The following is a 15,953-nucleotide window of genomic DNA, read 5'->3' on the forward strand; positions in this document are numbered from 1 at the left end:
GTTCGTATCTTACTATCAGGCCAGATTATTTGTGTCTATCAGGAAGAAACTTAGGGACAGGGCATTCGGAAATCTAAACACAAAATGAATTCGGCGAGCCACGACGATATTACGGTAGGAGCACAATTACAGTGGGAAAAATCTGTGAAGCATGTAGGATGTCATACTGTTTCCCTGCTCAGTTGTAACACGTTTTGCTGTGGTTTTTTAGAATAGGAGATTCAGACATTATTAGGTCGTCTTCGAAGCTTGAGGTTGAACTGATTGAATCTTATTGACCCAACGCTATAGGCTATATTACCTTACGTGTTAATAAGTAATTACAAAATAATACAGTGGTTATAATGGCTTTCCTCGTGTAGCTAGCCTTCTCAGTACAGCACAACTGGTTACCCAGAGGACCAAGAGCGTCCTGCAAAGCTTTAGCCCGCTATTATTGCCGAATTTAACAAAATTAGTTTATTTATGTGGATGTGTATGTCATACTGTTTTTCACCGATATGGTAAATAGTTCTACCAGCTTCCTGTCAGGTTCGACTCCAAGCATGATTGGGTCCAAGGTTTCGCGGGTTCTTGAAATTTCGTAACAAGGACAATCCGAAGAGGCCAAAACAAAGGTAGTTTATTTGTAAGTGGTAGCATTCTTTGTCATTAAATTCAAACATAATAATAGAGATTGACAAAAGTATAGGAAAGGAAAACTGCAAGAATGAAGCTTCCCCGAAAGAAGGAATATGCGACACATGATGACGCACAGGCGGCCGATAGATTCACGGCCGAGTGAACACACGTGTAGAATCTATTGTCTGGCGAGTGGCACGAAATCTGGCTCCGTGTCTAATATGCACCGATACACCAGCCGACCTTCTATTCCTTGCAGATGATTGCGACGGGTGTCTTCATCGTTGGTTATCCGGAAGGCTCCTTTCTGCATAGACGTATTGTTACCACTCGGTCAGGTTTATAGGAAGAAGGGTGTCAACCACACTTTTTACGTGTGCCACGTTTTACGAAGAATATTAAGCGCCCTTTTTGGAGACGAAAAATAGAAAGAAAAGCTCCCTCATCGATATAAAGCGAAGAATAATCCATCAAGTAATGATGCAGATAGTTGAAGTGGCGGTAAAACTTGCCGTCGTAATAGGCTCGGCAGCGACACTATACTTGTGTAGCAAGCTGGCGTTCAAATGGATTCGAATTTATTATCACCTCTGGAACGTTCCATACGTGGAGGATCGTTGGCCTTTCTCTTTTATGCTCCACACCTGGATGAAGCTGCGAAAGATGGACCGTCGTCTTCCCATCACAGCGAGTGAGTGAAATGCTGATCACTGCGAAACTGGAGCTTAACGAAGAATGACATGCACGGCATGGGTTCCGTTAGATTTCGTAAAGTATAGGCGCCAAATGGGATTTACGTCAGTTCTGTTTGCTCTCCATAACAACACATGTGAAGAGCAGCCTGCTAATTAATTGGATGATTTCCTCCGAACCACTCCAGTGTCGGTCGGGTCCGTTCGGGGGTTAAATCGCTGGGGCTGTATGAGTGGCCGTGAATTTAGAACATCCCAAAGGGACGTCTCCGGTGCTGCATTTTGCGTCAGAATAGTTGCGCTGATGGTACAAGCTCGTGTTGCTCATGACGGCCTACTACAAAATATTACTCTTCCACGCTGAATGCCATTCATTGAAATCGAAAGGCTTTGATAGGGCGCTGACGAGCATTATTGTACAATTTGACTTAGAAAATGTGATATGCGGACTGACATTAGGCAACGCACGCGGGAATGACGTTTTGCATTGCCTGTTATTAGAGTGTCGTTTAGATTGTTCGTTTACATTTACGTTTGCATAAGATATCAGTCATGCAGGTGAATTTTGCTAAAGTAGACCCAGCTAATGCTCACGGGGTGAGTTGCGTGTACAGCCGAATTGGGCATACCGAGATGGCTGGATTTTGTACGCTCGTTCGAATTCACAAATAACTGTAATGGGCGTGTTAAATGCATCGATGAAACAAAATAGCCGTGGTGAAATTTTATATTTGTCTCGCTAACATTGACTACTATTATATACTGATATTTATGTGTGCGGTTTGGACTTTTTTCTCAAAGTGCGTTTCTCATTTCTCACCCTATTCATTTGGTTCCTTTCTTATTGCCACCTCTCTCAAGAATTTCTGTGCCTCCAGGTGATGTCCTTCATATGGTTACACCAACGTGTTCCTTTCACTTCAGTTAATTTCATCCTTCTATATACCCTTCTAATCTGTAACCACGTAAGCTAAATAAAATAGCCATTTAGAACGCCGCGTTCATGCGTCTGGGGATTTCTTCGCCTTTTATTCTCTCCTTGTATTTACGGTAAACTGCCATCCTTGTCGGACATCTTCAGTGAGCTGGTCTTAGGTATATGACGAAACAGGGGGCCTTCTTTACTCCACGAGTAAATTTTTGATTGTCCGATATTCGCGCAATTTTGTATTGAAACCGACAAATCAACCGTTAAATACGGAGAAAAATAATGGCTAAAATTTCCAAGTACTCTTACTATAGCCGCATAAGTTGATAGAGCCTGGTGCAGGATACGAAAGTTATCATTAACGCATCCGTTGGTGCGGATTATACTCGTTACATGCCGAACTATCGAAACTTTAATTAACCTTTCACCTTATTTCGACCCCAAACCTATGTTTTGAAAAACCGGTACTCTAGAAGACCGTTGCTGTGGAATAATCTAATCTACCCCAATTGATGGTAATTTTTTGCAGAACTTTTCAATCATCTTCAAGACATTGTTTCCAAGTCCATCGAGGAGGACGTAACAATTGCTTATTACGGGCCACAGCCATTCCTGATATGCATTTCGCCAATCGTTTTCGAGGTGAGAAAGAAAAAGCCAAGGCTCTGGAGAACTTGGATTTTCTATACTGTGACAAGCACTGCAAAATTAGTTCCATTTGAGTCTGCTGTTGCGCTGAAAGATACTTGTTGAGAAAGCGATCACGAAACCTTAATTGTGGACAATATGATTATGCGGTATTTTTAACGTTACGGTATGCAATTAAACACGGGGGAGTTATTGTGTGAGCTCAATTTACCATACGAGTCTCAGTAAGCCCCACGCTAAGTGACTTCTGTAAAAGGAAATTGCGTTTCATTGGGCTACAGAGGCTACGTTTGAGATGCACTAATTGTCTCACGAGGACAGGCTCAATTAGCGCTTTGCAGCAGTTGACTTGGTGAGTTCAAAGGGCGGTGTTCTGTGCTTTGGTAGGAGCGCTGATTCTTCGGCTGAACTGTTGTTTACTGCAGGAACCAGACTCGCTTTACTGGGTCTGAAGAATTTACGGTATAATCGGCCAGATTCAGGGGAAATCCCCAAGGTGGAGTAACGTTCAGCGAAAGAAAATTTGACATTACACCAAAACAGCCGTACGGCCAGGAACGAAAGCGGTACGGCTTTCTCAGAAACTTCGCAGTTGAAGAAAAAGAAAAAAAAGTTGTGCAGCTTTCCTTTGTAGCCGTACGGCTGCATTGAGGTGGATGACAAATCTTACTTAGCAGAAACTTAGTCCACCGTGGAGATTTCCCCTAAATCTGGTCAACCAACACCGGTCCTTCAATTCGAGTAGTTGATCAATTCGTTTTCGTGCTATAAACGGCTAGCCTCCTTGTTAGGTCATTTGGTAGAGCGACTTCCCTACATAGGCCGTGATCCGGGGTTTGATTCCTGGGCCAGGTCGAATTTTTCTTCAACTGAGAGGTTTTCGAGAAACCTGTACAGCTTTCCTTTGTAGCCGTACGGCTGCATTGAGGTGGATGTCAGTTTACAGCTAATGGGAACCTTACGGTTATCTATTATGGCTACCAGAGAGATGTGGCTGCGGTACGATGATGCAAAAAAGTTTTAAGTCCCAGTAGGGCGTCTTTCCCACTTGCTCCAGAATCACCAATCGGAGTGGCTTAGTGCGGAGTTCGTTGGACGACCTGACCGAACATTCAATTTGAGTGAAAAAAAATTAGTCCAATACCACTTTGTGAAGTCGGATGGATGACCTGCGAAGCTGCACGCCCTCCACGGAGTGCCCGAAACAAAACACGTTTGTTTGTAATTTGCGACTGAGCATACTTCCTAGCCAATTACTTAAAGGAAATTTGGAAAGACCCGAGCGTTATCCTTGCGGACAAACTTAGAGCTGTCTGTTTCCCTCCCGTGTGTTAGGCATCTTACTGTTTGTGTAACACGCCAACCCAACCCAAGACACCGGACCAGTCGCGTCGGGTTGTTTGAAGGCCCAGTTTAAGCATCACGCCAATAGAATGAACAGGTCATCAGTGAGGGCGTTAAACCTTTAGCTGCGCGTGCCGCCCCCCCCCCCCCCCACCGTCCACACCCAAGCCGTTCACGCATAATCGGCAACTGGTCATGAGCGGGTGCTTAGAAGTGAAAGACACTGTCGAACATGTTGCTCTGAAAGCCCTTAAAGCGGAGCAAGTGATACTGGCCCACGTCGGCGTTCCAGGCGGGCCACGTGCTGTTCATCCGGGAGAGATTCGCAGCTACTCGACCAGCTGGAGCTTTAAGCGGCAACGGTAGTGGCAGCGGCTTTCAGTTGCTTTCACACCCATTCACGCCTCGGTTCGGACTGACGCTTCTTCAGTTGCGTACCACCATAGCGTACGCCCACGCGTACGTCCATAGCGAATTAACCCCTCGTAGGCCTCGACCTTTACCCTAGCGGACAGACACGTCGGTGTCCCTTTCACTGCCTAGTCGTAGGCATCTTATTTTCTCTGCAACACAGAAACCCAGACCCCAACCGCTCGATTGCGGAGGACAGCTGACCGAACGCATTGAGCCATGAGACTCCCATGTTTATATTAGCTCCTACCCCCACAACGGGCATGTCATCGGTAGCGTCATTAGGCCCTGCTGTGCATGCATGACCACTCCCTCCATCCCCAACGTGTGTACGCCTAAACCAGCAACAGGGGATGGGCGCCAAAGTACACGCGAAATACACCGGCGAAGGGAGAGAGAAAGATATATTATATGCGGACAGACTAAGATTATTATTTTTCTTCCACCAGAAGAACTACGAAAGGCTTGTCAACGAGGGCCGTCGATGCGACAATGCCGCTCGTAATGGCTTTCGGGCTAAAGAAGAATTATGTGCTCACGCCGGCGTTCCAGCGGGGCAAGTTGCTTTCAACCGGCAGGGGCCCGCAGCTAGTGGGCGAGGTGGAATTTGAGGCGGAAACGGCTGCGGCTAAATTCTCGGCGATGGCAGCGCCAGCGGATTTCAGGCATTTTAGGTGCGGAGTACCTTATGGCCACACAATGTCCGTCCGCGTCCGTGCGCATAGCAGTAACAATCGCAAAAAAAAAAACACACACGCACCGGCAGGATTCGAGCCTGTGTCTGGTAGGCCAGACAGAGTTGGTGTCACTCCTCTGACCCATTGGGCTACGACCGTGAGTTACTACCCGTTGGTCAAACGGCTTACTCGCTCGCCTGTAACGGTGCGGAGTACCTTAGGACCTCCCAATGTCCGTCCGCGTCCATCCGTGCGCACACCACCATCAAGCGAAAATCAAGTGAAATTTGATTTGAGTCGTGAGTTGCAGCTTCATTTAGGGAATAATCAAGGTGCAGCTCATGGCTCAAATCGAATGATGGTCGGGGCGCAAATTGGATGTCACTCGAGGCGCAACTTGGGTGTCATTTCTAGTGTCCCTGTACTCCGCACCTCGACATCATCCACGGAGTAGAGATGCTGCCATTTTTTTACACCCAGTGGCGCCCCCGTTGGCCTACTGCGCAACTTGTGAAAGAGGCATCGGTGGTGGCGAGGGGAGTAACCATTGTGATAACGCTGTGAAAGAGGGGTCGGCTGCGTGGAGGAGGAGCCCCGGAGAGGTACCGAGTAAATCGGCTTCACAGGAATGAAAACTCGCGGGGAGGGGGGGGGGGAGGGGGTAGACATATACTGCTTCGCAGGAAAAGGGCGTATCCGCAGGTACATTGCGCAATGCAAAACGCCTTGAACGCATTGCGCGTTGTCTCTGCGCTCATGCATTTTTTAACCAAAATAGTATGTTCGGCTTCTTCATTCACCGAATATGCACACTAGGCCACTTCGATGAGGCATTCTGGAGCATTGTTATGCAGACGCCCTAGGGGGACTTCTTAGAATGCACTACCGGTTGCTGGTGATCGGGCAGGTGCGTGCTTGTAGAAGTGTTATCGTACGAAGTGTAACCTCGATCAGGGTGTCATTATTGTAGACCTCTTCCTGTAAACACCAGCAATCTTCGCGACTGGGTTTAAGTTTGATACATGCGCGTGCGACGGAAACTAAAAGAAAGTAGAGGGAGCAATAGTACTACCACGTCGCTCATCTTGGAAATAAATTTTCCGAGCGTGCTAAGGGAACATCAACCCTCCAGCGCAACATGCGAGTGGATCCTGCAGTCATATTCGAAGATAAAGAAATTGCATGATCTGCATTTAAGCAATTCCGGGGGTCATAAAATGTGTTCATCTACGCCAAGCTCAACTTTCAAAGTTTGCATAAGACCTGTTTTTTTTTTTTCGATTTCAGGCAATTTTGTCTAGCTGCGTGAATCTTAACAAGTCGTTTATATACCGAATGATGAAGCCTTGGATGGGAAATGGAGTCCTGACAAGGTGAATAAAGTTGGCTCAGTGATTAATCGAGTTTATTGTGGAGCTACATGTAGTCTATGTTCGGTTCTTTCAGTGACAAAGACATCTGGAGGACCCGCCGAAAAATTCTTACACCGGCATTTCACTTTAAGATCCTGCACAATTACGTTCCGATAATGAACCGTCGTACAAACGAAGTTGTGCAGAAGCTGATGACAATGGGAGACAAGTCCCTTGACATCCTGCCTGTGTTACGTGTTGCCGCTTTTGGCATGCTTTTTGGTAAGTTGCAATCAGAAAGAAATTTCAAACACCCTTTTTAAAATAATAATGATCTTGTATCCTCTGTATCGTGTGGAACGTTCCGTAGAAGCGTATCCAAATGGGGCTTCTCACACTTGTCTTTCTTTTTCATGTGGCTATTTAGAAACCTTTACAGCTTTTGTCATGAAATATATTTGCTATTGACAGAATCGCGATATGCAAGGTAGATCAAGCGCAAGTAGACTGACGAGAAGCAAGAGGTTGGTCAAGATGGATGCAGTAGCCGCTGAGAAAACGAATGTACCACTCCTTCGTGTAGCATTACTAAAGCAAGTGCGGCGAAAACGAGAACAGTGCTACAGGAGCCCGCAGCATGCACGGGAAATCACGCCACAATTTACCCATAAAGATGCCTCCGCAAGTTTACAAAAAACACAGATGTTACTTTTTTATATGACAAATATGCGTCAACAAAACAAATTATGGGATTACGTTCACCCCCTATTACGTTCACCGGCGACACCAACGCTAAACCTAAATGTTGCCGTTTGCGGTGCGTTGCTTGACCAGATTGCCGCCTGACCACTGTGAAGAAATGGGTTTGTAACCTATTTATACGGCCCCTACTGCGTGATCCCGCTGTAATAGAAAGCCCATCCGAACGTTAACGTCGGCTAACATCCGGTTTAGGTTGACCTAATCGTAGTTCCATCTGCAACAAAGCGCTGAAAGAGAAGACCGGTCTCTGACCTGCTCGATATTTTGGAGAAACGTGAGCTATATCTGTGGTGCTGTTAACTGAGTAGTTCTGCTGTCGGCAACTTCCGTGGAGCGATAATCGGGATAACTGCGATTAAGTGAGTCGAATAAGGCAACAAGCATCAACGGGGAAACGATTAGTCTTTGCGCACCGAAAGGTTGAAAACATGAATGGGGGACGAAATAACGCTGTGGATTATCATAAGAGCGTCCAATGAACGTACGCATTATTTTTCTCTTTCCTCCAAGAGCGCTGCTTTCTTCCCGGTATAGGGAAGGCAACACTGTACGTATCCATGTACGCGGGGGTGAGTTCTTGTCTTGTCGGCTAGCGGTACATGTGGAGCTAGTTTGCGCGAGCTGTTGGATCGTCGCATGTGGAAGCTCACTCTGGAATAGTCTAAGCTTAAGTTTATAATCTGCATCAGTGAGGCAATAAACCAAGTTGCAAATTCGACAGGGAGAGTTTTTGCTCTGTGATGGCGAGCAGTAGGAGATCAGGACAGTACGACTCAACTCACACTACCCAAGCTGGCGAAACCGCTTGGTACTTCGTCGTAGGCTTGTATAGGGTTGCCACTAAACCACTAGAAACCATCCTTTCCTCTCTCGCGTTTGGTTTGTCGTGAAGTAACAGCGGCTCGCTGCTAGTCATCAAATCACAATGTGGGAAGTTAAGCAGAAAAACGTCGCCGCGAATCGGTCTGCTGCCCTGAAAATGTCGACGATTGTGTTATGTCGCCAATTTCACGTAACTCCTGTTTTGTCCCACACCCCTTCACACTTTTTTTTAGCACTTCGCTTCTCCCACGATGAAGGAAATGCAGGTCGTTTGATTCAATTCATTTTTCCCGCGCTTGCAGCGTTCGCACGCCACCTGTTTGGAAAGAGCCCGTCTTTTTTAATATTTCGCTTTTGTTCTGCTTTGAGGAGCTTTAACTGTTTTCGTATTTGTTTTTATTTCGCCTCTCCTCGACACTACTTTAAACGCGGTGTTTTCTTATTTATATTCTGTCCTTAAAAACACATCAAATGTGTATTGTTAAGAAAAGAAAACACTGGCACTCTTCGTTACAGCTTATATTTGGCCACATCTGTGTATGAGGTTTCCTATGTGCGAATAATGGGGACATGTATGAGCACCGGCAGCAGTTCATTTGCAGCGAAGCAAGAAGATACGCGGGTAGTTTTTCGGCCAGGCGACAAGTAGTTGAATCGAGTGAGATGGGTGAAAGGACAAACGGGCGACAAATGGAGCTGGTTGGTACGGTTTCGTACGACAAAAAGTGTGATGAGTGGCTTGAAGCATGCAGAATCTTGCAACTCATTATTATTACAAAACAACTGTGGGCACACGGGAAGTACCTATAGGGGAGAGATGATTGTAACTCTACAGAACAACAAGAGAAAGTAAACATAACAGACCTAGGTTGAGAGCAAAAATAAATGCAAATAATTGCTTACGGCCTGTGAGGTGACTGCAGGCAACATTGTTTTTTTTTTTTTGCGTAATGGAAGCCCTGTTTGAACGAAGTTCTGTTGAAGACAGCACAGTTAATTGCGTGCTGACGCACCCATCCGCTTCCCTCAGTATGTGGAAGGCATCGGTGATCTTGCGTCAGATCTTCTCTTTGCCGTGTGCCGAAATGTGTGTTCTGCAACTACAGTGTACACTTGCACGCATTGCAGGAGAGTGACGTATTGCTCTGTCGTATTGCTGCATGCTTGTATCTACTCGCGTGCGTATCAGCGTTCTCTAAGGCGTAAGTTTACGCCCCTTCCACTTTGTCCAATTTACGCGGTCCCTCATGCGCACACTGGGAGCGCGCACTGAAAGACAGACGGATGAAAAAGCAAAAGGCAACAACTGAACACTCACTTTGGTAAATGATCGTGACATGCCTGGCCCCAAAACCGTACGGACTTCCATCTTATAGAGAATGTGCGGAGCTACATGTTCATGGCCCTTTGGACCTTCAACCTTGTCAGCGAAACAGTGAGTCCCTGAAAGTAGTGTAAAAGACCAGCAGGACTTCGAATTCACCAACGGTGCGCCTGAGTACCAGGCGTTAACATAACGAGTTAGCATTAAGAACCATTTACAGGACTCGTCGCACCGCTCATGTATATAAATTTATAAAATAAGGGCACGCAGTCAAGAAAAGTCAAGGAAAGCAAAGGGGAGAATGTGTGTGGTAGGTCATTTAATATCGTTGAAACAGGTACATATTTCCGGAAGAAAGAAAGAAAGAAAGAAAGGGGAGAAAAACTTGCCCGCCGTGTGGGATCCGAACCCACGACCTCCAGAATACGCGTCTGTTGCGACGACCACTACGCTACCAGCGGGCCTGTCCTCCCCTCCACTTTCTCGGATATTTATAAGGTAATTGTCTCCTGTGCTTGGGGGTGCGCCAGTGCCACTCCGACTACTCGGGGTGAAGGGGACCTTTTTCACCCCTGTGAAAGAAGGTGCCCTTCTTGTGAGGCGCTGTTGCCCCTCACAAGCGGAGTGCAGCAGACGACAACGGCACGAGGCCCTAAGCCGACGTCAGAGCCGGGGGGTGCCACTCAAACATCTCACCGCCAATACGCTTCGAGTGCTGCTTGTAGGGGCGCCACTCATATCCCCCTTCGAAAGCAGCCGCGGAACGCTCCGGCCTGCTCCCCAAGGTAGCCGCTGCTTTTCCAGCACGTTCACGACTGAGATTTACGGTTCACATGCGTTCTAAATACCTTTTAATGTGGAGCAGTCACTTTCTTCGCAAATGGGGTGTGTTTAGGAGAGTGCAAATGTTTCTGACGCGATCTTTGTAGATACATTCGTTCTGTATGAGCGCCCGATGTTTTTCAGACTAGTGTCGCGAAGCCGGCATACGCATGGAGCTGATTGTAGTTCCGCTTGCCCGAAATTTACTAACAGTGGTGTGGTTAAAGGCTTCTCAACATTAGACCATATCCATGCTATTAACCAGCTCATCAAAAAGTATTCAGAGTATAATGCTCCTCTCTGTACGGCATTCATAGATTATGAAAAAGCATTCGACTTATTGCCCCGAACAGCAGTACTAACGGCGTTACGTGAACACCGAGTAGACGAGCCGTACATTGCGCTCTTCGAAGATATATCCAGCGGGTACACGGGAACTTTGCCGCTCCATTAAAGAACTTGTAAGTTTCGTATATAAAAGCGCACCCGGCAAGGGGATACAATATCCCCCCAATTATTCACAGCCTGTCTGTAGAATGTGTTCAGAAACCTTAGCTGGAGAAAAACCGGGGTGAGAATAAATGGGGAATATCTCAGCCACCTACGGTTTGCAGACGACATCGTCCTGTTCAGTCAAAGCAGCATGTATTTGCAGTGCATGCCCTGCCAATTGTGCTCCGAAAGGGTGGCTGCAGGCTTAAAAATGAACACAAACAAATCTACGGTAATGTTCAATCAGCATACAACAACACGCGACTTTAAGGTAGGCAACGAGGTCTTGGAAAGAGTATACCAGTACGTGTCTCCTGGGCAAATCATATCTGCTGATCCAAACCATGAAATGGAAATTACTCACATAATCGGCATGGGATAGGCTGCTTTCGGGGTCAAGGGGACCTTCACCGGGACCTTCACCCCGACTAGTCCGAGTGGCGCTGGCTACAACCCCCAAGCGCAGAAACAAAAATACCTTAACATAAATACCACCCGAAAGTGGAGGGGAAAATAGTCCCGCCGGTAGCGTAGTGGTCATCACACCAGACGCGTATTCTGGAGGTCGTGGGTTCGGATTCCACCCCGCGGGCATTTTTTCTCCACTTTCTTTCTGTCTTTCCAAATTCTCTGTTTCTATGACCTACCACATTCTCCCCTAACCCTTATTTCTCTGTCTCCCTCCCTCCCTCTCTGTCTATATATATATATATATATATATATATATATATATATATATATATATATATATATATATATGTTTGTGTGTGCGAAGACAATACAAAATTTGCAGGGACAAGAACTGATTGCGAAAGCATTTATTTCACATTTACGAAAATAGCCTCTCATCGTTCTCATGATAATCATCCTTATAACCCTCTTCCCTTCGAGTGTTTTCTTCCCTTGGTTGCCATGAATAAGAGCATTAAAACATCACCCTTGTTGGGCCCATATCCAGCTATGACCTCACATAGCCGTTGCGCTGATGCTTATTACTTGCCAAACAGCGTCAAACGCATTGTACGTCTATATGCACGAACGATTTGACGACATTGGAACTACAAGCGTAAAGTTCGGCCTAACGTCACGCGGGCACATACCCGCGTTTGCACTGCAGGCACGCCATCTGTTGGGACACGCCTTTAGTTTTAGTGAAGGCCGTATGGTGGTGCTACTAGCGACAGCCCGGTAAATACCGCAGTTCACATTAGCAAACAAATTTCATTTGATGGGAATGAACTTCGCTACTCGCTTTGCATACTCAATTTGTATACTCAACTGCATACGTTAATTGGCACACTCATATTACTCGCGTGTCTCTAGCACAAGCCTCTAACACATGTTTTTTTTTACAGTCGAAAACCACAACCCATATACCAGGTCCGCCATTCGTCCGCTAGAGCCATGTGGCGGCGGTAGGAATGAGTGCTCGTGCGCCATTTTATGTACTATTTCTTGTCTACAATGCACTGGCAGTACTAAATACCGGTGTGAAAAAAGTCACGCTAAGCTAGTCAAAAAGACATCATGGCGGCGACCCTTTATAGGGTGCGCCGTAATTACCCGTAGAGCACGATCTCACTATAGCCGCTTAGCTTTGAACCAAAGTGTGGTCATCATGAGATTCATAATATTATTAACTGTCATCAGGCTGTTAAGCGTGAGCGTATATGCCAACACTTTGGAAATTCAGCTCCGCATGTATGAATCCCCTGAATCAAAGGTGCGTGCCATCAGAAAATTAGTATGTGAGTTTAGGCCATCGGCATGTGTCCGCGGCAGCTGTGCGGAGCCGCCAAGAGAGATCGTCTTTTGGCAATGTCATTCCGTCGGAGGTTGAAGTCTCTAAACAAGGGTACTGGAGGGAAAGAATGTAGAGCGAACAAAAGAACGCAATGCAAGACAATACCCACGATTATCAACGTGTAAAGCTGCAGTCTCGAGGCCCCGCTAGAGCGCTATTACTCGCATTAACCTTACTGAAACGTCTTGAAATTTTATAGATGAACGTATAAATGCCCTCACCTAAAGGATTCGCGTCGCGGGTGTATGAAGATCGCCGATAAAAGTTGCCGAGAATGAGGTCAGTGGTGCAGCTGTAACGGCAGAATAATGCGCGAAATTTTGCTGTCTGGAATTGGGACCAGAAAAGGAATACTTATACACTATATAGAATGAACAATTAGAAAAATGATGAGTCTAACTGTATGAACAATGACAGCAGAAATGATAAAAGGTACACTCACGCCAAATATGATTTCACTTCGGGGAGCGACCCTCTATATCTGTAAACTTCAGGACAATGACGCTTCCCATAAACTTCGAACAGCTCCCTGATCGGGGTGCACTGCTAAGTCCCCTTCTTTCCCCCGAATTTTTCTGTTATACCTCCACCGAGTTAACTTATTTTCCACATTTCTAGTCCTTTCTCTGGGTAGCCACTCTGTTACCATCAGGGGTCATCGGTTGCTAGTTTTCCGCCTTACACGGTCAACCCAACTACAATTTCTCTTAATTTGAGATATGATGTCTGTCACGCGAGTTGGATCCCGGATCCAAGGCGCTGGTTGCATATCCATAATCGCCACTCCTATCACAATCCTTTCCACTGCACGTGGGGCTGAGCTAAGTTTTTGTAGCGAAAGCTACACTACGCAGTCTTCACGGGGTGACCAGTCTTCACGGGGTGACCAGTCTTAAGCAGTCTTCACGGGGTGACCAGTCTTGACCTTGAGAGCTAGAGGTCAAAGCACACCCCTTTGCGCAAGCGTCCGGCACGGAGCAGCGGCCCGATGGAGGGGAGAGATAGGCGAGGAAGGGACGGAGACGTGCGCGTGACCCGTGCCGCCACATGGCGGAGGAAGGCGAGGAGGCCGCCGCGGCATCGATAGTCGCGCACCACGAAGGAAGGCCACGAGGGTGAAGCTTTCTCTATCAACTAGGGGTAAACATACAACCACAGAATTGTTTATTCCCAATGTGTTTTGTAAGGCGCCAAATTCCTGCTCCATGCGTAATTTTTGGCATTACGCATTGGCTGTATACCACTCTGTTCAGGTGCGCACGTGCCCACTGTTCATATTTTGAGAGCGCCTGTGGATTGGCCCCCAGCCCGTATAATACTACGCCGGAATTATTTTTTTGTGCCTGGGATCGCCGCAGGTAACTTATCCATGGTAGTTGCACTCAGGTAAATAAATGCTTGTGCGCACAGTGTGCTGCCTGCCAAACAGTAAAAATCGGGATTGCCCTATCAGGAACATCTTCAGCAGGCAGACGGATCCCCTTCTTCAAGTGTTGAGCACACTTAAAGCTTTTGGTTTTGGAACAGCAGGTTTTTGTTCAGGCAAAGAGTTCATTTAATGACGTAATTTGGCATTTCGTTCATGTGGGCTCTTGTTAATTTGCTATGTTAGCAGATTGTGAACTATGTTAGCACTGCTCTGTAAATGTCCAGAATACAGTTGTTTTACACTCCGTTCTGGCTGTGCTAGAAACTTCCATGGGCGTAAACATCGATGAAGAAGAGGTAGCAAGCAAAGGACTTCTTCACAGGACTGACGAGTAAGTTTTCAACGTGCATTTCAGTGAAATTGTCATTAAAACTGTGCAAATTTGCTCCCGTAGGCTGGCGGCCGCTGTGATATCTCGAGTTCTCAACGTCTTCCTCTGGCCTGACAGCGTATTTTACATGACAGACGCGGGCAAAGGATTTCTGAGGAATGTGCAGTACGTAAGAGACTATAACAAGAAGGTTAGTTCCGTCTTTGTTTTCAGTGCACGCACAAGGGAAGATGCATTGGGGGAAGAGACACCGACATGTGTCACTTCAAGTATCAAAGAAGGGAAACCGAGGGTAACCTAAACACGTTTCCTTCGGCAGATAATCCAGCAACGAAAGGCCGAATACACGGCCGGCCGCGCAGTCCCAGCGTTGAAAAATAGCTTCCTAGATATCCTCCTTCGGATGCACATTGACGAAGGCACGTTGACCGAGAACGAGGTTGCTGAGGAGGTGGCGACGTTTTTTATCGGAGTAAGTAGTGTACATATTTTAATAGAATTCGTCAGCGCCGCCTTTTTGGCCGGAAGAATCTCGCAGAAATGGGCAGCTCTTCTGGCCCTCAAAAATTTTGAAGTCCAGTTATTACGTTTTGAGTGTAAAATGCTTTCTACTTCAGGGTTTTGATACCACCGCATCTGCGGCTTCATACACACTGTATTTGCTGGGTCACCATGGCGACATTCAAGCTAAGGTCCACGCTGAACTTGACGAGGTGTTCGGTGATGACAAAGGAAGGAGTGTGACACTGGAAGACATGAAGAAGCTGAAGTACTTAGACTGCGTCATAAAGGCAAGTTTCATATTTTCACAAATAATCTAGCTGTTCCCTCCCTTTAAAAAAGTCTCACTGTTTTACACTTTGAATTAGACGTCGGAATCGAACCTGAAGGGGAACGGGATTGACTTTTGGAGCGCGCTCGACGCACCGCTGCTGCTAAACGGCTGGTGTACCGCTGCTGCTACAGGACAGAGAAACCACAAATCTTCAAGGAAGGTTTCTATGGCAATAAGCGAGGCAGTGCACTGATCTTGAAGCACGGGGGGGGGGTGCCTGAGAACTTGTACATAACAGGGTAAATATATAAAGTCAACGGGATGAAACTTGTGTATACTGCGGAGGGATCGGCAAATTATAGGGCAAGAGAATATTGTCGTAGTCTGCATACATATACAACCATGGCGGGACGATGGGACCATGACGTTAACAGATGCTTCCGGATTTAAGGTGAGGGGGAGCCTGAACTTCACGGCCATAGAGGTCACGAAGAGGCTACAGAAGTGGCGGTGGAAGAAAAATAGGCAGGAGATCAGTACGCAGTCGAGCGATTAAACGAATGAAAAAGATGCGAGGATGGGATTGAAGCTAGAACAAATGAGCAGGGAGGGAGGGGAGAGGTAAGAAAAATCATGCATCCCTCTGTCAAACGGCAACGATGGTTGAACGCAAATCTTTCTAGTGACAGATCCTTTTGTTGCCCTTTATGTTTTCCGAA

At 46.6% G+C, this 15,953-nt stretch overlaps 1 protein-coding gene across 1 annotated transcript in view; it reads left to right on the forward strand.

Annotated features, from left to right (window-relative positions):
- Positions 1-852: 852 nt before the first annotated feature.
- LOC144151894 (cytochrome P450 4V2-like) overlaps positions 853-15,953 on the forward strand; it is a 32,223-nt gene continuing 17,122 nt past the window's right edge. Inside the window, exons 1-8 of the mRNA XM_077683061.1 lie at positions 853-1,312; positions 2,771-2,883; positions 6,609-6,694; positions 6,768-6,955; positions 14,390-14,459; positions 14,523-14,649; positions 14,779-14,931; positions 15,077-15,250. Coding sequence (XP_077539187.1) covers positions 1,099-1,312; positions 2,771-2,883; positions 6,609-6,694; positions 6,768-6,955; positions 14,390-14,459; positions 14,523-14,649; positions 14,779-14,931; positions 15,077-15,250 — 1,125 coding nt within the window. The 5' untranslated portion in view covers positions 853-1,098. The remainder of the gene's footprint in view (positions 1,313-2,770; positions 2,884-6,608; positions 6,695-6,767; positions 6,956-14,389; positions 14,460-14,522; positions 14,650-14,778; positions 14,932-15,076; positions 15,251-15,953) is intronic.

Source organism: Haemaphysalis longicornis, unplaced genomic scaffold (assembly GCF_048455015.1).
Source record: "Haemaphysalis longicornis isolate Haplotype H1 unplaced genomic scaffold, Haemaphysalis longicornis Haplotype H1 scaffold_1, whole genome shotgun sequence".
Taxonomy (NCBI): Eukaryota; Metazoa; Arthropoda; class Arachnida; order Ixodida; family Ixodidae; genus Haemaphysalis; species Haemaphysalis longicornis.